This window comes from Martes martes (assembly GCF_963455335.1).
Source record: "Martes martes genome assembly, chromosome: X".
Classification (NCBI taxonomy): Eukaryota; Metazoa; Chordata; class Mammalia; order Carnivora; family Mustelidae; genus Martes; species Martes martes.
This window is the reverse complement of record NC_137897.1, coordinates 88,724,604-88,747,975: the sequence shown is the minus strand read 5'-3', so window position 1 is coordinate 88,747,975 and position 23,372 is coordinate 88,724,604. Positions and strand designations below refer to the sequence as shown.

At 39.4% G+C, this 23,372-nt stretch overlaps 1 protein-coding gene across 1 annotated transcript in view; it reads right to left on the bottom strand.

Annotated features, from left to right (window-relative positions):
- Window positions 1–8,465: 8,465 nt before the first annotated feature.
- HTR2C (5-hydroxytryptamine receptor 2C) overlaps window positions 8,466–23,372 on the bottom strand; it is a gene marked incomplete at both ends in the record, with an annotated part of 168,444 nt that continues 153,537 nt past the window's right edge. Inside the window, one exon of the mRNA XM_080795660.1 lies at window positions 8,466–9,292. Coding sequence (XP_080651786.1) covers window positions 8,466–9,292 — 827 coding nt within the window. The remainder of the gene's footprint in view (window positions 9,293–23,372) is intronic.

Here is a 23,372-nt window from a genome sequence, read left to right as displayed (position 1 = left end):
TAGCACCAAATGGAACCTGATGGTTGTGTGGCACAAATCCTTGGCCATGGCTTCCACCTGAGTGGTTGGGCCATTGCATCCTGGGTTTTTCCTGAGCACAGGGGAGAATCTGCTTTATAGCAACAATGGTGGCCAACCTCTATCGACCTCTAAGTTCAGATGGGCACATTCTTTCACTGATACGCTCATTTGGCTGCCATTTTTGTTCCCTCCATTGGCTTGGAGGATTCTATAGAACATATAGAAAACTTTAATAAATTCACTCAGCAAGCCTTGAATGATAGCCAACAAACCCTGTCCTTACTGAACATCAAAATGACAAAAAAAAAAAAAAGAAAGAAAGAAAGAAGAAGATGATGAAGAAAGAAAAAGAAAAGGGAAATAAAAAGCTGTCCTCCAAAATAGGATGGCCTTGGCCATTATTACTGCCTTGCAAGGGGATACGTTTGACATTATCCAATCAAAATGTTGTGTGTTTATATATGAGTCTGCTAGTATATCATCTTTATGAAATCATGTGAAAACACAAGTAAACACCCTGAGCGATCCAATTCTCAGCCTAGGGGACCTAATAAATCAATGGTCCAGATCATGGGGCTCTTGATGAAAAAAGTCGTACCTGAGCCTGGGAATTGTCTTAGTCTGTGTTTTCTCCTGCATGTGCCTGTATTGCTGCTGTGGCATCCGCCTCCAATGCAGCTGGATAGCCACCAAAAAAGCCATCTCCGTGCTAGTGAAATCCCTTGATGACCGTTGGGAGCACACTGCAAAAGAGGGGGACATACGAGATTGTAAAAACTGGTCATGAGATATGTAGCATTGGGGAAGTCACTGAGAAGACATGACCACTGATCAACCCATGAGCTGGACCCAAGCAATCAGAGGCTCCTCACTCCCTCCCGTGTCTTTGGAATGCGGGTTCTGCTTTTTTACCCTGCTCCCAGAGGCTGCTGTAAGGACATAGCCATGAGATAGTGATGTGTTGAAAACACCTGCCTGGTATACTGAATCCAGTTGAGGTCTTTACATAAACTTTTAAGATGTGGCAGAAGGGTGTGGAGATCTACTTGTCTTGCTGCCGCTGAAGATAAGCCTTGTATATAAGTTCTCTTTACTTATTACATCTGCCATTTACCAACCTAGAGTGCCTGCCTCTTTCTTCGGTCTCTCCCTGACCTCTAAATACAGGGGTTAATTTCAGATCACACCTGGGAAGCTCCCAAGGAGATTACAAACCAACAACATGGGACACTAAGAAGAAGGAGTCCTATGGTGTGTTGGGGACAGTAGAAGCTTAGAAACCAGACAGTTCACTCTGCTTTTCCTAGCAGTGTGACTTAGGTGAAGATCCTTTACCTCTCTGATTCTCAGTTTCCACAACAGCAATGTAGAGATTTTAAATATACTAATGTATCTACGTAAAACAAAGTATGTTTGTATTTGGCACACAGTCAGTGCTCGATAAATCATAATTATAGTAAAATAAATAATATTAACCTTAAAAATAAAACTGCCAGCTATCTTACCAGCAAAAACAGGTTTATTCAAGACTGTCAGGGAATTGCAATTTGGGACGAGCAAGCTTTGGCAAAATCATAAGCAAGTCTGGAGAACGAAGGAGAGGAACAATCTTTTATAGAGGAAAGCCAGGAGTTGAGAGGACTGTTACAAATGAAAAGTCCACTTCAAACAAAGAGTTTGAAGTATAGTGACTTTTCTTTGGCTGAACTGTGACTGTCTCCCATTGGCTGCATTGTTGCTGGGCAAAAAGAAAAGTTTTTCTTTCTGCTGGGATAGTAAAGTAGTATGCAGGCTTCTTCCTGTTCAGAATTCAAGATAGTCTTTTCCTATTGGGTCTGCAAAGAGATGAAAAGGGTGGTACTGTATGAGACCTCCCCCTTCTGGCCACCCAACTCTGCTTTAAATGAGGTTTCCTTTTATTAATTTTCACAATAATATCATGATAGTGTGTAGGGAGTGGACCAACTGAAGCTAGTTTGTGTGTGAGGTTTTAAGACAGGTAAACAAATGTTGATCATAAATTTTCTTTCTGTGGCTTTCAGTATTGCTTCTCGAGATCTTAACAAAAGGATAATTTTTTAGAATAAAATAGAAATTAGAGCTAAAGCTTAAGCTTAGGTGTAAGGTTAGAAGCTTAGAAGTTAGAGCTTACCCCCAAAGGAGGGTTAAAGGCAGGAGAAACACTGGAGTTAACGCTAAGGGTAGGGGCTAGAGATTTGAGTGATGTTAGAGTTTCCAGAAAAACGGGATCATAATTAAAGGTGATGTCAGGATTTAGAGGTAAGAGTTAGGGTTAGAATTAATTATAACATTCAGGGCAGGTGTGCAATTAAATATAGAGACACTTAAAATTAAGGATAGAAATAATGTTATAGATAAGGTGTGAGAATAAGGGTAGACTCAGGATTAAACTCAAAAAAGTAGCGTTAGCTTCAGTTGAAAAGAAAAAGTAGGGTTAGCTTTAATGGAAGAAGGAGATCCAGTAATTTCCCTTCCCTCTGCTACATGGAAGTAGCATGTAAAGATGTAGCCTCTGTTACCACTTTTTTCTGGGAGTAACTATATTGAGAAGAGGTTTCTTGGCAACGCATCTTGAACATGGAGTGTGGGCACAAAAGGGGCGTTTGCATTGTTAAGCCCCTCCCTGAGACTTTGGGATTGTTCTTTACTGCAGCTTATCTGTAGCTATCCAGATGGATTCAGCAAGCTAAAAATCCTAGTAAGCTGTTGATTGAGAATACCTTCAATCCGAAGAGAGATCACAGGGGCACCTGGGTGGCTCAGTCATTAGGTGTCTGCCTTCTGCTCGGGTCATGATCCCGGGATCCTGAGATGGAGCTCCACATGGGGTTCCCTGCTCTGTGGTGTAAGTGTCTGCCTTTGGCTTGGGTCATAATCCCTGGGTTCTGGAATTGGCTGCATTGGGCTTCTTCCTCTCCCTCTGCTTCACCCCCTGTTTGTGCTCTCTTTCTTTCTCAAATAAATAAATAAAACCTTTTAAAAAATTGAAAAAAGAAGAGAAATCACATTAAAAAACCAGCATACCTTGTTTTATTGCACTTTACCTTATTGAATTTTGCAGATGCTGCATTTTTCCAAATTGAAGATTTTGTGGCAACCCTGTGTCAAGCAAGTCTACCAGAGCCATTTTTTATTAGCAAAATTTTTCCAACAGCATTTTGCTCACTTTGTATCTCTGTGTCAAATTTTGGTAATTCTTGCAATATTTCAAATTTTTTGTTATTATTTTATTTGTTATGGTAATCTTTGTTCAGTGCTTATGACTCACTGAAAGCTCAAAGAATAGTTAGCATTTTTAGTGATAAAATATTTTTTTTTAAATTAAGGTAGGCACATTGTTTTTTAATTTTTTCTAGACATAATGCTATTGCACCTTTAACAGACTACATTATAGTATAAACATAACTTATATGCACTGGGACCCTAAAAAAAGTAATTTGACTCACGCTATCGTGGTGTTCTGGAAATGCTCCTGCAACGTCCCCAAGGTATGCCTGTATGTCCTTTCTCTTCCATTTGCTTTGATGTTGGCTAGAGTGACAGTCAGGTTCTTTCATGTTATTTATATAGGTACTGAACTGGGTGATAAATCTTTTCTATCCAATAAATATACTATTTATTATGGATGCTATGCTACCCTGCCATGATCTCACCTTCAGGGCTGAAAGGTTTATTCCCCAAGGGTTGGGATGATAGTGGACTGATAGCTTTTAGCTATAAGCCTTCCCTAAGAGCTGTGTCTGTTGAATAGAGTGGCCTGGCATAAGACATATCTCTTGGGGGCAGTGGAGGTATAGAGGTCTGGCCCCCTGGCTTCCACTTGGGACAACTCTGAAGGGATACCTTAGATTCAGAGCTCACCACTCGAGTCAACTGAGTGCGATCATTGTTTTTGTTGTTTGGACCTCTTACTTGTCTTTCCCATGGTGTTGTAGTCCTTGAGTACATGCAGAATGAGTCAGGAAGTGTGATACTTCCTGGTTGTGTTCGTCCTTGTGTATTCATTTATTTACAGGATTTTACTTCTTTATCTGTTAGAGGAAGAGAGAGAGAGCGAGCACAAGAAGGGGCAGCAGCAGGCAGAGGGTGAAGCAGGATGCCTGCTGAGCAAGGAGCCCGATGCAGGACTCCATCTCAGGACCCTGGGATCATGACCTGACCTGAAGGCAGACACTTAACCAACTGAGCCACCCAGGCATCCCTGTGTTTGTGGACTTATTTTACAGGATTCAATTTAACTTGCGAAGAAAATGAGGTGAAGTGGTTTATTTTCCCCTCTGAAGGTGCAGGGGGTATAAGTCCTTATTGTAAGTACACCACAGTCCATCTTCTCCCTCCTGTTTTCTCCCCTTGCCCTGTGCAAATGGATCCCAAGAACACTTCCCAGGAAGCATCCTGCACACTCATCATTTCAGGATTTGCATCCCAGGGGAGCCCAACCTACCTCTTAGAGCTATATATAAGTGTGCTATGGGTCACATAATATTTGAGAACCTCTATGATGCCACCCTCTTCTGTTGGCACTGCCTATAAACATACCTCTTTCAAATGTATTCAGTTCTCTAGGTGATATGGTAACATGTGACTAGTGAGAATGTCCTAGGAGAAATGGGCTGCAGCCTTGGAAAATTTGTTGGCCTAATTGGGAGCCAAGAGACCGTGTAGAAACCGTCTATTTCTGCAGTAAGTAGGAACATACTGCTACTTGATGACAAGAAGCATCTTTCCCTTCTTAGACCATGAAACCTTCCAGTGCTCTGGAACTAAGCTCTTTCGTTTTCCCCTGTCCACCTTCCCTTTCACCTCCTGTTCTGAGACGTCAGAAATTCCATTCTCTCCCCATTGCCTTGCTTTTGGGGAAGAGTAGCCCCCTAGCTTCAGTGTTAAGAGGTATTTCTGGCCATGTGCAGCAGTGACCTGTTGTCTCAAGTGACAGTTCGACTTTTATTTCTCGATGCACGCCTAGGAATCAACCTAGTCATAGTTGCGAAGGAACGAGATATTCCCGCTTTTTCTCTCAGGGAACTGAAGTCATGCCAATATCATCTAGGCTCACTCACCATCAGGAAGGCATACATGTTGAAAGAAAAGGCCAATGTATTTTGGTATTTGTTCCAGATGTGGAGGAACAGAGTGACTTAGTATAGTGACACTGATTACAGAGGTATCCAAAGCCGTTTGGAATAGAGGTAAGTTTAGGTGCTCCATGATCGAAGAGCGGGGAGTTGTAAGGCCCATTCTGACATCAGGAACAGATAATACAATGTCCACAAATATTGAGAAAGCTCAATATGTACCTGCTGAATGTAGTGTAGCTGCCAGGTATTGGGAATAAAACCATCAACAAGGTAGACATGGTCCTTTCTGTTCTTGGGGAACTAGGAGTCCGGTGGAAATAAGACGGTAATGATACCTATTTGCAAAGAGGGTACATGAACCATCCAAAGCCCCTCCTTGGTTTTAAGGAAGGTAGGATAATTTGGGAGAGCAGTTATTCTGCTCATAAAGAATCAGTGATGTTAATATTGTTTTGTTGTTTATACCTCTTAATTGTCTTTCCTCTGGCTTTGTCGTCTTTGAGTACATGCAGAATTAATCAAAAGAGTGATATTTTCTGGTTGCTTTTGTCTTTTTGATCTTATTTTACAGGATATGATTTAATTTTCAAAGAAAATGAAGTGAAGTGGTATATTTTCCCTTCGAACGACAGAGGGGCAAGAAAGACACATGACCTACTAGCCAACATTTAATAAATTTAATAAATTAATAGGAAGTATCACAAAAACTTGGAATGGATAACATACAGGAACCACAAATAAGACAACACTTTGCAACCACTCACAAAAAGTACCATTTGACCAAGGAGAAGATTTACAGGAAATAATATAAGGCAGTCTGTCGCACGTGTCTTAAACAGATATACATATATAATAGTACATCAAAATGATTTGTTCGACAGTAAATTCACCACGTTTACATTTATCACATGGACTTTTTCTTTTTAAAACATTTACAAAAGTTTGTAGATTTAACATTGAACTGTTAAGATTTATATCCAAATGAGTATATTTGTTTCATACCAAACTGCACAGAACTTACGAATAGCACACGATTTGAGAATAATTACTGTGTTGGGTACTATTAAGTACTACTATTTGATGACATAAGAATTATTAACAAATGTGCTATAAGCTATTATCATTCAACTTATTGCTAGTGCTTTTCAAAATCTGTGGTTTATATTTTATTTCTTTGTAAAACATGTGCTATGAGCTTGCCCTGATAGTTAAGAAAAGAAATCAGATGTTTCCAATTTTCTCTAATACTCACAATACTTCAGATCTGAATGCGTAGTCATCTCAAGGACTGCTGAAGGATTTCCTCCAGTCCTTTTTGTATCATCTACTCTGCCTTACGTTAATACAAATCGATGGATTCATGCAACATACGTGGCATACATGCGGGACTCCATCCGTATGTGCAGAACTCATGCTCAATGCATGCTGTGTGTCTTCAGACGTCTTTGTTTCAGTAAGAATTAGATCATCTCATTCAATTTCCTATAATTGTTTTAACATGCAATTCAACAGAGCTAACAGGCAGGTAGACTTTACTTTCATGGTGTATTGGGGCATGCTCAAGCAATTGACTGACATTCGGCAGTGTTGCTAATCAAACAGAGACTGTATGAGTTTCCTCAAATACAGCAGCTCTCCCACTGCCCCTGTGGCAGACTGTTGGATTTATCTATGCTGTGTGTTGAGAACATAGACCAGGGGTTCTCTGAAATTCAGATTCTGCCCTCACGGATTTCGAGATATTGAGAAGCACACACTAAGGTGTGGAAGTAACTGTCAGGCATAAGAGATAGCATCATGAATTCTTCAGAAATTGATCCACAGTTGTGTGAAATGGACACACATGGAAATAGTGGAAACACTTGGATACTCGGCACACAGCATAGACTTCATGGTCTGACTTTAGCGATGCTTGGAAACCTTTCGTGGTTAACAAACTAGTTAAATGGTACTGAATTCTTAGAGCAGCAGGCCCACGAATGAAATAATGGCCAACACTTATTGTGACACAACACTATTATTTTAACAAAGATTTTAAACTTCTGGTACATAATTGCAGTACAATGAAGAGCTTGCCACTTTCACAAATTAGCTGCAGCCTTTTCCTGCACTAGAGAGTTTGGAAGGATCTGAAAATGAGATAAATTTTGTTTAAAATCCAAATGGAAACTCTGTATTTCTGGTTTTTTCCCAGAGTTCAGTACAAGCTTGTTTTTACTTACTTTTTTTTTTTTTTTCACATTCTAAGGGCCTAATTCTGTAGTCCTTAATCAAGTAAAACTTCCAAGGTTTTGATCATCTATGCTCCCAGCGCAAGTTTTACTCAAAAATGGACTGCGAAATTGGGTCCTATAGATAGAGGTACCATAATTATGAAAATATTTTAATAAGGCTCAAAATGCTAATTTCACTTTGTGTGTAGCACACGAATTTCCAGGATCCTGAGATCAAAACCCAATTGATGTTGAATCCTGGATTGGGAAATAACTCTGGGATCTCGTTCCCCAGTTTAATCACAGAATTAGGTATTTACTAAGGACCAGAATGAAAACACTAATTCCAGTTTGCTTGTCGTGATAATCAGAATTTGAACATTGTCCTTAAGAAGTGAAAAGCTATTGGTGTATATATCTCCTATCATCCTTCCACTTCTGTAGTCCTGGTTAACCAGCTGCTATGTTAAAATACCACTATGGGGACGGACATTGCAGTAAAATACCAACACGACATCCGGACAATGTTAAATTTTGCCCCTATATGTGACAACGAGGCTAAGTTCTACCTTTGACTCGCCAATGCATGTGATAAGGTATCACAAGGCAGAACCTATCTTACTGTGTTTCTGTGTGTAGATGAGCAGAGCAAGAATTTAAAGTGTATATTTACTGTTAACCCGGAAAAAGATTCCACTGAGTTCGTTAATTTTGGTGTGGTTGAAATAACCACGGTCACGTGCATCATTCTGGTCTCCTGCAAATGCCACCTGAGATCAACATCAACATTTCCTTATGCCCAAAAGAAAAAGAGAGAGAGAGAGAGAACAAAAGAAAGAGGGAGAAGGAGGGAAGGAAACAGGAAGGGAGGGATAGCAGAAACATCAACATTTTATGCATTAAATAATCAAAATAAGTTATTCTCAATCTATTATAAACAGTAAATATAGAACCCTAAATCTCACTGTTGTGTGCATGATTGTAAAGTACAGGGTTGCAAAGCTATATACAAAACACTTTTTATCAGACAACGATATTTACATTAGTTATGACCGACAGAAGAATTCTAAGACCTTTCCCTACATGGGTAGCTTTGCCGTAGGAAAAGACTGTGCTGCTTGCACCCTGCTCATTACACACTGCTGATCCTTTCACTAACCACGCTGGAGGGATTAACTGGTAGCTCCAAATTCTCCACTTGCATCTCTATACCGGGCTCATTGTCATTAGCTTTCTTGAGCACTGGTTCGTTGGTATGCCGGTAAATGTTAACGTTAAGCTCTCTCCCTGACAAAGCAGTAGCAGCCACTCTCGGCATCTGTCTCACCGGAGGTTTCTTTTCTGCCTTATAATTGCAGCGCAGATAGTTAGAGAAAGCCCTTCGGTAAATTTTGTTGAAAAGCGTGTACACCAGAGGGTTAATTCCTGAACAGACGTAGCCAATCCAAACAAACACATTCAGAAGCTTTTCCATGAGCTTTTGGTTACAGGCCTTCCCACACAGAACCGACAGAATATTGGTAATGAAAAACGGGCACCACATGACCAGAAACACAAAGAAAACGATGCCGAGGACTTTGGACGCTTTCCGTTCGTTGTTGATCGCTTGCATGGTGCCCCTGGGGCGTCGCTCTTTCTTCTTCCTTCGGCGTGGGTTCGCGTCCTGGTGAGGGTCGGCCGGGTTCTCTTCCTCCACGGCATTCCTCTTGCACCACTTCAGAAAGTTCCAGTTTATTCCAGGCGGTTCCTCGATGTGGCCGTGCAGTAACATCAGAGCTTGCCGGCGAAGAACGTGGATCGTCAGGCAGTACGTAATCACCATGATCGTCAACGGGATGAAGAAAGCGACGAAGGACCCGATGAGAACGAAATTCGGGTCGTTCAGCACACAGGTGGTGTTGTTGACGAACACTTTCTCTTCATCTCTCAGTCCGATCACTGGGATAGGAACTGACACACCTAAAGGGACGACAACGAAAACAAAAGGTAGGATATAGTTACAGCACAGCTGAAGGACTGAACAGGTTTGTGCAGTGGCATACATTCAACTGTATTTTACCGAAGAAAATTCAGAACTGGCATTTGTTGAAAGCTATTCATGGCATAAGCTGATAGTCACAGGAAAGAGTTGCCGTGTGACCTCAGAGAATGACAATTTCTTTTAGGCTAGGAATGCCTTCTCCCGCAAGTTCTGTAGAAGGCGAGGAATTCCCATTATTGCTCGTGTGTAAGAGTGGATTGTGTGTGCTTTGTTTCATTTCCGGTTCCTGGAACTGTCCTGGCTCACACGGGGCACTCAATAAATAATTGTTGAATGAATGAATACATTACAGCGAGACTCAATGGCATTAATAAATTCACTGGTTCTTTTTTTTTTTTTTTTTTAGCCTATAGTCTTCCACATGCAATAAAAATGATGTGTGCATCACCTAGATGAGGAACCATGCCATATAAGGGTCGGCTGGGCTGAGTTTGAGATGAGTTTTTAGCTGACAGAGTCCCTTTCCACGCCTTCCTTTCCTGAGGAAAGAGGTTAAGAGGAGGACATTTTATGTGTGAGTCCTCCGGAGCCTGAGCTCTGGTTACTAGAGATGGAGAGGACAGCGGGGCCCTCAGCCGTGCTGCAGGGACCAGATCTGAGCACTGTGCAGAAATAATCATCTCCAGGCAGAAACTGAGAGAACTCTCTTTTTAGCAAGAGTCTTTCCTGAGTCACTGGGCATAAGCAACCTCATTTTAAGGGCAACAGACAGAGCGAAATAAAGAGCTGGGAGAGATGTAGTATCCCCATTTGTGTGTGGAATTTCAAGCATTTTTGTCTTGTTTGGTTTTGTTTTTTAAGAATACCAAGAGGTCGTTCTTGGAGGCGTGCACCTCCATTAATAAAAAAGCTCACCAGCAGAAAATAGCAATGAGGAGGTCGGAGCAGAAGGGGATCTCGTGCCTCACTCTAAGTGAGAAACGTGGACATTTTCAGAAATCGCTCTGGTAGATCTTGAAGAGATCCCACATCCGTGGGATAACTTGCAAGTAAAGTTCAAATGTAAAGTTAATTTATTCTCCCTTGTGTCTCCAGGAAGTTGGAGCCTGAGCAAATTACAATTGTACTTTTAGGAATCTATCAGAGATTATTATTAGGAATCCTGGGTTGGCGGGTATTCACTATGAGCTGTGAGCAGAGACAGAAGTGCACACTCAGAGCTCAGAGATTGCTGCTGGCTTTAGGGAACACGTGGAGAACTGTGACAAATCTGAAAGTGAAAATCCTTTTTTTTTTAATTTGAAGATTTTATTTGACAGAGAGCGAGAGAGCGAGTGAGCGAGAGAGAGAACAAGCAGGGGAGCAAGCAAAAGAGAGGGAGAAGCAGGCTCCCTGCTTAGTGGAGGGGCTCAAATCCAAGACCCTGGGATCATGACCTGAGCCAAAGGCAGACGTTTAACCGACTGAGCCACCCAGCTGTCCCTACATTTAAGTTTTTAAAAAGTCAGTTAAGAAGGCTGCCAGCTTGTAACATTAGAACCTCCATCCCCAAAGTCATAAATATAAGGGAGTCTTTAGAAAGAGTGTGTATCAGGCTTGCCTGAAGGAAGTCAGTATTGACTTATCTTCAGTGAAATGTTTTAGTGAAGGGTTAGGCTGCAGGAATTTTTCCAGAATTAAGGAAGCGAGTAGGGAATTAAGAAAGGAGGGAAGGGTTTCTTCAAAACAAAATTTACAAGAGAAAAAAATTAGAATGACAACCTCCAAGTTAAGAGAGACTTAAAATACCTATTAAGCAATTACAATATGTGGCTCTTCTTACAATCTCGATGCCAACCAACTTTGAACAATTTTCATGACACAGCCGGAAATTCTGAATAATGACTGGCTTTTTGCTGATATTAAATAATTACCATTCATTAATTTTTAAGAAAGATGTTGATTTTGTGGTTATGTAGAAAAAATGTTATATTTTATATATACATGATATATATATATACATGATACATATTTTATATATACATGATGAAATATTTATGAAGTACTATGGTGTCTGGAGTTTATTTCAAAATAATATGGGAAGGAGAAGTAGATAGAAGTAGGAATGAAACAAGACAGTACATAAATTGGTAAAACTTAGAGCTCGATGATGCATACATGGGTTTTTATTATGTAATTGTACCTACATTTGTCATCTTTGAAAGCCTCTGTAACAAAAGTTTAATAATATTTTAAAAGAGAAAAAAAGAAGAAAAGAGAAAAAGAAGAAGAAAAGAGAAAAAGAAAAGTATTTTAAAAGAGAAAAAGAAGACCTAGAGGTCCTTTCTGAAGCAGGCAATGAAATCACTATTAGGTCTCAGGTCATAAAGTTCTCCAGGACTTACTGTCCACTGCTGACCTTGGAAGTGATTACTTTAGAGCAACAGACTTGAAGTTCTGTGTAGAAACACTCACCACTTCGATATAATTGTAGGAAAGAAGGCCATTTTTTGCCAAAGAGCTGGTAGAAAAACTCATACTTTCCTCAGGATCCTATAGCAAGACCAGAGAAGGGTGTGGGAACATTTGAGTATAGGAACATTCCCTTCCAAACTCTCCCCCTCTCCCAACCCCTAGCCATGTGGGAACTAGAGACTTGGTCTGGGTAAATTGCATTCTTTTTTGGAGGAATCCTGATAAGTACAGGCAAGCCTACACTCCGGAAACAAGTGCTGGAGTGGAGATTCTGTTCCCTATAGGAATGCTGCACAATGTTCTAGAGCTACCTGAAGTTTCTGAAGACCTTACACACCGACCAGAAGAGCAGAGCCCAGCTCTGCAGTGGGATTGGCTTATTTCTGTTAAAAGATTTACCCATTTTCCTAAGGGACTCTGGGGCCTGAAAGTAGGCCTGTGTCAAAGGATAACAAAAGACCGACTCTGGATGAGCTGAAGATGTTATTAGATACGTGAGTTCAATTTTATCCATGGCACCTATTTGTATAGTTTTATGTACATTGAGTAAAGAATGATTCCAAAGCTGCCTTTTGCTGAGTCTGTCTTATGTTCCAGGCACTGAGCCATGTGTATCACTGACATTATAGATGTAAACTGTATTATCTCAATTTGGTTAAAGACTATGTAATACAGATTTTAGTCAAGTAGCTTAACCCCTTTACCAAATTTATGCCATTATTAATTTTCTTTTTCTTTTCTTTCTTTCTTTCCTTTTCTTTTTCTTTTTTAAGAAACCATGAATGCAGTCAACAAAACAAGAAGAAACTCAAGATTTTTTGACACTATCTGGAAATTATAAATAATAGCAACAAATGAAGCAGCATTAATAACGATATATATTGCATGGATTATCTTATTTAGTACTTTAGAAAATTAAAGGTATATGTTAGCGGTTCTCAAAGTGTAGTTCAAGGACCCTGGGGGGCTGCTGAGGCTCTTTTAGAGGGTTTGCTAGATTTCCTTTTTCCAACTATTTGTCTTTAAAACTGCATTTTCCTCATAAACTTTAAATGAAACAACAAATCACAAGTTGAATGCAGATACAGTTATGAGAATTCAACTGCATTTCCATAAAACTAAACATTAAAGAGATTTTCAAAATTGTAAAATACGGTTTTCATAAAAATATTATCTTAACATTAAGTGGGTTCATTTTATTTAAAATGAAATGATTCATAAATAGTTAAAACATTTCTCAGTTTTAATTTCAAATACAGCAAATATCAATAAGTGTAATCCACATACACAGAAGCTTTTTGGGGTCTTCAGTCATTTTGAAAATTATGAAGGAGTCCTGATACCATTGAGTTTGAGAACTGCTCTTCTATGTTAATAGATGGAGTTATTTCAACATTAGAGGATTAAGTTCAGCAAATGAGTAAAGTCTTTATCAGTATTTTAAATTTGTCAACCAGTAGAAGAAATTCTGGTAATATTATAATGTCAGGTAAATGTAAAGCAACCTCAATGATAGCAACATGCTACATGCACTATCTTACTCATTCTTACAAAAATTCTGAAAGTCACATGGTATTTGGTGAAGTTAACTTCAGAAAAATTAAGTCATTTTAATAGGTATATTTGGAACATTCTTTGATATTTTTAAAACCTTTGAGTTGGCCAAGGAGAAAGAGCAAAAATGAACTACCAGAGGAAATACCAGGTATAAATCATAATTGAAGTAATGATAACCACCTTTTACTGAGTGCTTCTTATTTGTCATACACTGAATCAAGTATTTTATGATTATTATATAGTTTCATAAATATCTTACTCAATCCAGACAAAATATCGAAAGGACTTATTAACTAGAATCTCTTAAAGTTTCTGAAATTAACTTCATTGAATCTTTATCAGTCTTCCTTAGAATTTTAGAAGCAACAAAGATAAATTATAATTCATGTTCTGCTGAAAATATCAAGTACCACTTCAAACAATAAGCAGTCATTTTGCATGCATTATCTCATTTAGTTCTCAAAAAACCCCGAAAAGTGATTATTATTTATTAAGATTACTTAAACTCAGAGACAAAAATACGTTCAATAAACATATAGGGTCTTAACACTTTAGAAATGTTGAAATCACGAACAGTTATCGTTTAAGTCTTTATTGAAAATATCATGAATTACTACTACTACTACTACTACTACTACGACTTCTACTACTACTACTACGACTACGACTACTATTATGACTATGACCACTACTGCTACTGCTGCTACTCCTCTTCCTATCGTTCGTTGAGTACTCACTGACTCTGCTACTTTATCTGCATCACATACTTTACATGCATTATCTCATTCCAGCCTTGTAAAAGCCATAAAATAGCCTGGTAAGGTTATTTACTTCAAGTCAGGCAAGTAAATCCAGAATATAGATAAAGATGTTCACATTGTTTCTTAAAGCCTCGAATTCAAGCAACACAGATCAATTCTCTTCAAACTCTCTGATGATAATACCATATGCCAAGGATCCTTAGATGTACATTTCTTTCAGATTTCAAGATCTTTGAAAACATGGTGCGTCTTATGAATGGCAGTCTCTTACAATCACTGTTGGCCACCCCCAGTCCCTATATAGTTGTCATTGTCAGTACATGTGAGAACTTGTTCTGAAAAACTTCTTTTGATCTCTTCTGGTAAAAAAAAATTATCAGCAGCAATTTTTTTTTTTCATCAAAATTTGCAAAATGGATATCAGCGGCGTGGTAGTAATTCAGTGTGAATGAAGAATTATGTCAAAACAGGTAACAGGATGGAACATTCTGAAGGCATCCTCAATAGTGTCAAATGCCACAGAGAGGTCTAGATTAAAAACATTTCCTCTGTCTTTGAAAATGAGGAGTTCACTGGTGATTCTAGAGAGAACAATTAGAGTGGAGTAGTGAAGACGGGAAACAGATTGCCAGGAAATGAATAATAAATGGTGATACAAAGGAGGAGAGAGAGATTATAAAATAAATTTCCTGGAACAAATTGGCCAACATCAAAATGCAAGCGTTCTTCTAAACTGCAGGGCTATCTTGAGTAATACAACACCTTACTAAAGCTGAAGGGCAATCTCAAAGGTATCTATTTTTATGAGTTGTTTTTCATGGAAATATTTTTTCTAAGACACCTAGGAGGACCACACAATGTCAAACACATGCATGGTTCCTAGCCTCATGGAGCAGTAAGTGAATCTCTTGCACATGGGAGCCGGTAGCAGAGGATGAAGGAACTATGTTCAGAGAAGAACATAGAACATGAAACAATGCAAACTGTGTTGCCTTCCTTCTCAGGTGATAAAGTGTGGCAGAGTTGCGGAGAGAAGCATTGTGCATGCTTTGGCAGATAATAGCATGATGTTTGTGCAGTGAGAATTAAGAAATTCAGAGTCAGGTTCAGAGTCAACTTTGAACTTCAAGGGGTTTGTAGGTTTAAGAAGAGTAGGGCCATAGGCATGCGTGAATAAGGGATAGAGATTTCAATGGTAGGGGTAAGAGGAAGAACTTAAATAACTGAAGAAAGTCCAACTAAAAGAGGAAGACACTCCACGAGCTAACAAGATGGATGTTCAGGATTTGTAAGATACACTTGGAAGAGAATCTGTGAAGAGGTGGGTGGGAAGGTCTTAGTATTTAACGACAGCACAGCTGAGGGCATGAGAAAGTGAAATTGGAAGTAGTGCTGAAATATGACCACATTACTACTGGGAAGTAGTAGAATATGCAACCCCAAAATACGCCTCTTTGGCATAAAGATTATTTTGAGTTGGTTATGTTGAGAAATTGCAAACACAGGGAAAGCTCTGAAAGCAAAGTAGGAGTTATCCTTTTGCAAGAGAAATTTGCATTCATAAAGGAAATCTATTTCCCGGTACAGACAGCATTTTCCTATCTGCACGAGGAAGAGAAGGATGACTAAATCAGGAGAGGAGACAGGTTTATTAATGGAGAAGACACCCAGTTAAATCTGCATAACAAACCTTACCCTTGTTTATTGTGCTTTTCCTAGTAATCTCCTTTAACTGGTCTCCTCCCAACCAACATCTTTGTTTGTTGTTAGCTGAAGATGATATTTAAGGTGGTGGCTTGCACCACCTGGAGAAGTTACTCAGCTTTTTTTGGGGGGGGTGGTATACCCCTTGTGTACAGGAAGGATCTACAAACTATTAAATGTCTGTTTTTCACTTATTAATCTGTCTTTTATTATTGGAGGTCTAAGTTAAGACCTCAGAAAGTAGATGGAAAATCATTTCTCCCTCCTGCATTACTCACAAACTAATAATGTTTGAGAAAACTAAGATTATATTTAAGATTATATTCAAGATTAATTAAGATCAATAATGTGCTTACACGTTAAGGGTGAAAGCTAGTAGAGTGGGAGAACTTAAAAATGCAAAAAAGAAAGGTAACAGATGAGGGAATAAGATCCCTGAGGAGGCAAAGTCAGAAACAGTTGAAAGAATTACACTAGGAATTAAGAATGGCTGTTACTTTCTCTTAGAAGAGATGGTAGTATGAATGGGTGGTAGAAATTATCAAGGCCTCCATGAAAAGGTAAAAGAGGGATAAGTAGAAATGAGAATTAACTGGTAGATGGCAAAAGAGCAGAATTGCATAAAATGATTTAAGTGGATATTTGTCGATTCTGTGAAGCAATGAGAAATGAGAGTGAATACAGATAGGTGAATGTAGATAGTAAGCTTTTCTTAAAAATAAAATCAGACAGTTGAACACTCTTATATGCTACTGGGAAAATATTCAGAAGAGAGTTTGGAGAGTCAGGAAAAAAAAAAAAAAAGAGAGAGAGAGAGACACACACACACACACACCCACACAATGGGCAATGGAACAAAGCTCTGAGAACTTGAGAATAAAGGGACTGCTGGGTTCCCAGGCAGAAAGTAAAGACTTGGTAGAAGGTGGCCTCAGTTCTTTTGTAACAGGTAAGAAAGATATTATTATGCAAGGGAAAGAAGAGTCTAAATAAAGTGAAAAGTAGAAAGGATTAAGGGAAATAAACCAACTTTTGAGATATTTAGGAAGTTTCATTTATAAGACATGGTGAGTGATTGGATATGGCATGTGAGAGAGAAGGAAGAGTCAATAAGTAATCACAGGTTTCTTATTTGTGTCCTTGGGTAGATGGGGTTGCCGTGAAGCATAGGAACATAGAAGAAGGAGCAAGATTGTGGCAGGAGAGGTAATGGACTCTGGATTGTGTTATGTTAGAAGTGCTTGTTGAGGACCAATATGAAATTCTGCGTGAATATAGGTGTTTGGAACTCAGGAGCTAGGTGTGAGCTGGGGACAGGACATTTCTTATAAGGAGAAATTAAGAGGTCATGATCTTTTAAGGAGAACTTTTGTGGAAAGAAGAAGGATCAGAAAAGAATGTAGGGCAAGGCTTCTAAACCTTTTTGAAAGTACAGACCTCCTGTCAGAATAATGTTTTTGAATGGATTAAACAACACAGGGAATTGCAAAAAAAAAAAAAAAAAGCAAAAAAACCCCAAATTATTTTGACATTTTGCTATCAAACATTAAAGACAAACTTTAAGAACAGTAATATATGTGTTTTTTAATTAACACATCAAATATCAACTTCTAGTGGTGGGTCTAATAGCTACTCAAATTTTGAAATAGTCACCAAGGTTTATCATATGTCAAGATATATGCCAGAACTGAATGTGATTTTTAATTGTCTGTGATTCTTCTTGGTGATAATAATACAGACACTGCGAATTACTATTATGGTTCATTGCCTACATTTGTGATTGGAGTAAATCCCAAATTTCAGTTATGGGTTAGTTAAAATAAAGATGTTAATTTTTTTCAACATCAGACTTTAGAAATTTCCAGCTACAGTCATGATGCAGTAGCTGGTATCAAAATTAGACTTAACATCTTGCTATTAACAACTATTAAAACTGGTAAAAAAAGACTATCATTTTCTAATAATGGTGGAGTAGCTTATAGAAGGCCTATACTCCTGCTAATAACAACCATAAATTGTGAACAAAATTTTAAAAACCCAACATTTGAAGGTACATAAGGGTGAGCAAAAAAACATGTAGAAAATATAGGAGACTCAGCCATTGAATGAGGGAATCATGTTGCTTGAGTTCCAAATTTATGTCTCCTCCCCTGAGGGCGTTCTCCAGCAGGGAGGTTACACTTCAGGTTACACTTCAGAGGAGAAAGTTACAGTCTAGGGGCTGTTCATTGAGGGGCTGCTCAACAGTCAGTCGAGTACCTGACTCTTGGTTTTGGCTGAAGTGGTTGTGATCTCAGGGCCGTGATCTGGGGGGTCATGAATTTGGGCCCTGTGTTGGGCTCCATGCTGGGCACAGAGTCTGCTTAACATTCTCTTTCCTTTTGCCCCTCCCACTCATGTGCTTTCTCTCTCTCTCTCTAATAAATAAATAACTTTTTTTAATATATAAAAAGAGAAGTTACAGTGTAACTGAGCTGCAGAGTAAGAGAATAGCATTAAGATCTGAGAGAACAGCTAGGATTTGAAGAGGGCAGTCAGTGAAAGGACAAGCCACCGGGAGGAGGGGTTTTAAAATATCTGTAGAAAGTTCCCTCCATTTCTTTCTTTACACCTGAATCCTTTATGTGTGAGATTTGTAAGGAACCCATGGAACAAGCAATATTTGAAGGGATGAAAGTATTTAATAGAGATTTCAACAGTTGTCTATGGCAGAGAAAACAAAGTTGGGAGTTTGCATCACACCATTAGAAAAGCTTAGTAAATACCTTGGCCATTCATTTATACTCGGAGCATACCTTGGGAAAACAAACAAACAAACCAGTTTCTTAGGACTAAGGAAGTCCTCAGAACTGGAAACAAGAGCTTTTAAATCCCAGAACCCACCATAAGAAACAAAAAACAATGCTTCTATAAGAGTATATTTATAAAATTACTAGATATACAAAGAAACAAAAAAAGTGACCCATAATAAAGAGGAAAATAAGTAAATAGGAACAGACCCACACATGATCCAGTAATTGAAATTAACAAAGGCTTTAACTGGGATAAATGTCTTAATAATTTACCAGAAAATATAGAAATGTATTGGTAGATGTGGAAATTTCAGGATAGATGTGGAAACTAAAGAAAAGAGGAAATCCTGCAACTAAAAAAAATTCATTATTTAAAATTAAGAAAACACATTGGATGGGATTAATAGTAGAAACAATGATCAATGAACTTCAAGGAGGTCAACACATATCATTTAAACTGAAGCACAATTTAAACAAAAGGTTTTAAAAAATTGGACTCATGTTTCCAGCCATGATAGAGTTCTTGGTACCAGAGTTGCCATCCTGACAAAAACAGCTATAAAACTAAACAGAAAAAAAAAAAAATACACACACACACACACATATATAAATATATATATGATAAAAAATATATGAAGTATATATATATTTCAAGCATTTGGAAATGATTTGTGTAGGACTGTGCTTTTTAAGATAAGGGAAACAAATGAGATAGTGCTAAAGTCACCCTTTCCCTCTGTGTCTGGAGACAATTTCTTGACTGTGGCACAGGGAAGGAAAGCCCAAGCAGGGATTGGCTGTCCTGCTGAACTAAGGAAACAGAGGTCAGCATTCAGGACTCCCCAAACACCTGGAATTTCCTGAGCAAGGTGTAAGAGAAGAGAGAACTATGCAGAAGGAGAGACCAAGAAGTATTTGTGAGCAGAAACTCCAGGTACTTGGTTGAGAGCTAGGTTATACAGTGAGATTCCATAAGGCCTAGAAGTGAGTGGCAGTGTTGAGCACAAGAACAGGACAAACATACTAGAGGTTAAACAGTTCTAAAAGTTAGAGTCTGGCCCTACCAGAATGAAGAGACCACATTTTCCATCACTAACATCTTGAGGATTTAGCTGAAACAAAAGAAAGTATATACTTAGTGGTAAGGATCATGTCCCTAAAAGATGCACCATAGTAAAACTTAAAACCAAACCTGAATAGAGTCAAGAAAACCAGAAGGAAATTCATAGCATGCCAGCCTGAAATGGAATACTCTTTAAAAGAAAACAACACCTTCTGAACTTTTTTGATATCTACAGTGCCCATCATAAAATAAAAATTGGATATGAAGAAATAGGAAATTATGATAATAATTATAAAAAAGCAATCAATGAAAACAGACTTCCTATACCACCTACTGTTGGAATTATCAGAAAAGAATCTGCAGCAACTATTACAAAATAAAGATGTTGAAGGAGTTAAAGCCAAATATGGTCCTAATGAATGAAAAGATGCTGGCTCTTGGCAGAGAAATGTAAATGATAAGAAAGAATGGAATGGAAACTCTGGAACTATGAGGTAAAATATATGAATGAAAACTAAACTGGACAAGTTTTACAGATGATTGGCGATGACAGAAGAAGGGAATTACAAACTTAAAGACACTCGCAAAAATTAATTGGAAGAGGCTGAGGGAGTGAAGATGGGGGCATAGTAGGAGGACCCTAGGCTTGCCTCATCCCTAGGACACAGCTAGATAACCATCAGATCATTCCAAATACTCAAGAAATTGATGTGAGGACTGACAGAACAAATTGCACCACTAGAGGGAGAGAAGAGACCACATGGAGGAAGGTAAGAAGTGCAGAGACATGGTTTGGAGGAGAAACAGATCACACGTGCTGTGGAAGGGAGGGAGTGGTGGTCGTGGAGAAAGGTGAGAGAGAAAGAGAGAGGGAGAAAGCAGGGATAGCCACAAGGAGAACAATTCTCCAAAGCCACCGGCTGGGAAAAAGAGATGGGCTAATTTTCCAGAGTTTTTGCAACCAGCAGGGTTCAAAGAATGGAATTTTAGAGGTCAGCAGGCTTTGCCAAGATAGAGCCCAGAGGGTGCTGCCTTACTCCTGGAAAGAAGGCAGGTGAGCAACACTGGGGCAGATGGCACGATCTGAGGATCACCTGTGGGACATGGAGAGAGACCGTTTGCTCTTTTTGGAGCATATCTGTGAGAGCTGGCATTCCCAGAGATGCCTCTCTGGGAATAAAGGAGTCAGTGGGCACTGTTTCCCTCACCTGCCTCTCAGCATAGGTGCAGAGACACCTGCTAAGGGCAGCTAACCTAGACACTGGCTGTTTAGCTAGCTTGCTCCAATTCCCATGCCCATACACCCTGGCATGACCACCCTTCTTGGTCAAACCTGCATTTATCACAGCACAACAGGACCCTCCCCCAGGAAACCAGTGCAGGTCCCCACCACAGCATATCCCTAAAGTTTGGAGTTTTAAAAGTCAGCAGACTTGGCTGAGATAGAGCCCAAGGGGCACTGCACTGCTCCAGGCAGGCAAGCAACTTGGAGACACACTGCTTGAAAACAACCATCTGAAAAATGCTTAGGAGGCATGAGGGGAAATTGTTTGCTCTTCTGGGAGCACTTTCCTGAGAACAGCAAGCCTGAGACTCCTCTCTAGAGACAAAGGAGCAGCCTGGTGCCATTTTCCTTCTTTGCCCCTCAGTATAAACCAGCTTCAGTAAACAGCACAGTGCCAACACTGGAAGCTTAATCTGCTTACACCAAGTTCTGTCCCCCCTGTGCTCTGCTGGTACTGCTTTTCTCAGACAAGAATGCCTACAGACCAGCACAGCGAGCCTCTTTCCCAGAAGACCAGCATAAGCTCCCGCACCCACCTTGTGTTCTTTTTTCTTTTTTTTAAGATTTTATTTATTTGACAGACAGAGATCACAAGTAGGCAGAGAGGCAGGCAGGGAGAGAGGAGGAAGCAGGCACCCCATTGAGCAGAAAGCCTGATGCGGGGCTTGATCCAAGGACCCTGAGATCATGACCCAAGCCGAAGGCAGAGGCTCCAACCCACTGAGCCTCCCAGGCGCCCCTTGTTTTCTGATCATACAGTTCTGCAAGGCTTTATTTCTACAGGAAGTAGCATCAGGTCTCATGTAACAAGCAGACCAGAGCATGCCTACTTGAAACCTGCCACGCTCTGGCCTAAGTCCAGTACTGACCACTGTAAGCAAGGACAGCCTCTGAAGACAACTGACCTGAGGGAAAGAGTTTCTCAAACACGGCAGCAGAGTACATGCAGCACATACCAGAGACACTCTCTGAAGCCCCAGGACCTGGACACTATATGACCTTTTCTTCACAAAGCCATTACTTTCAGGAGCAGGAAACAAAACAGGCTTTTCTAACACACAAAAGAAGACAGAGACTTAGCCAAAATACCAAGAGAGGAATTCATCCCAAAAGAAAGAACAAGAAAAGTTCACTGCCAGATAGTTAATTGAAACAGATATAAGTAATATGCTTGCTTGAGAATTTACAGCAACAATCATAAGGATACTGGGTGGGCTTAAGAGAAGCATGTAAGACATCAGGGAGACTCTTAACACAAAGATAAGGAGTTAAAAAAGAGTAAGAATTAAAAATAACCGAGATTTGAAACTGCCAGAATGTAATGACCATAAGGTGGAAGAATCAGAGGAATGAATAAGTGGTATAGAAATAGAATAATGGAAAATAATGAAGCTGAACAAAAGAGAGAAAGAAAAATTATGGATAGAATAGACTTAGGGAGCTCAGTGACTCCATCAAATGTAACAACATTTGTATCATAGGAGTCCAACAGGAAGAGAGAGGAAAGGGAGTATAAGGTTTATTTGAGGAAATAATAGCTGAAAACTTTCCTAATCTGGAGAGGGAAACAGACATCCAAGTCCAGGAGGCATGTTGAACTCTCAGCAAAATCAACAAAAGCAAGCTAACACCAAGACATATTGCAGTTGAATTTGCAAAACAGTGATAAAGGAAAAACTTAAAAGCAGCAAGACAAAGGAAGTCCTTAACTTACAAGAGAAGACCCATAAGGCTAGCTGCAGATCTCCACAAAAATTTGAAAGAAGCTCCACAAATCTTGACAAGCCTGAAGGGAGGGGCATGATATATTCAATGTGCTGAATGGGAAAAATCTATAGCCAAGAATACTCTATCCAGCAAAGCTATAATTCAGAATAAGAGAGCTAAAGAGTTTCCCAGACAAAAACTAAAGGAGTTTGTGACCACTAAACCAGGCCTGCAAGAAAGATTTTTTTAAAAGATTTATTTATTTATTTGAAAGAGAGCACAAGAGAGCAGGGGGAAGGGAAAAGCAGAGAGAGAGAGAGAGAGAGAGCGAGAATCTCCAGCAGATTCCCTGCTAAGCACAAAGCCTGACACAGGGCTTGATCCCAAGATCTCATGACCCTGAGATCACGACCTGAGCTGAAACCAAGAGTTGGATGCTCAACTGACTGAGCCACCCAGGCACCCCTGCAAAAAATATTAAACAGGACTCTTTGAGAAGGAAAGAAGGAACAAAAGTGACAAAGACTAGAAAAGAACAGGGAAAATCTCCAGAAACAACCACAAAACAAACAACAAAATGGCACTAAATGCATATCTATCAATAATCACTCTGAATGTAAATGGACTAAATGCTCCAATCAAAAGACATACAGGGTCAGAATGGATTAAATTTAAAGAAAGAACCATTGATATACTGCTTCCAAAAGACTCATTTTAGACCTAGAAGGATATCTA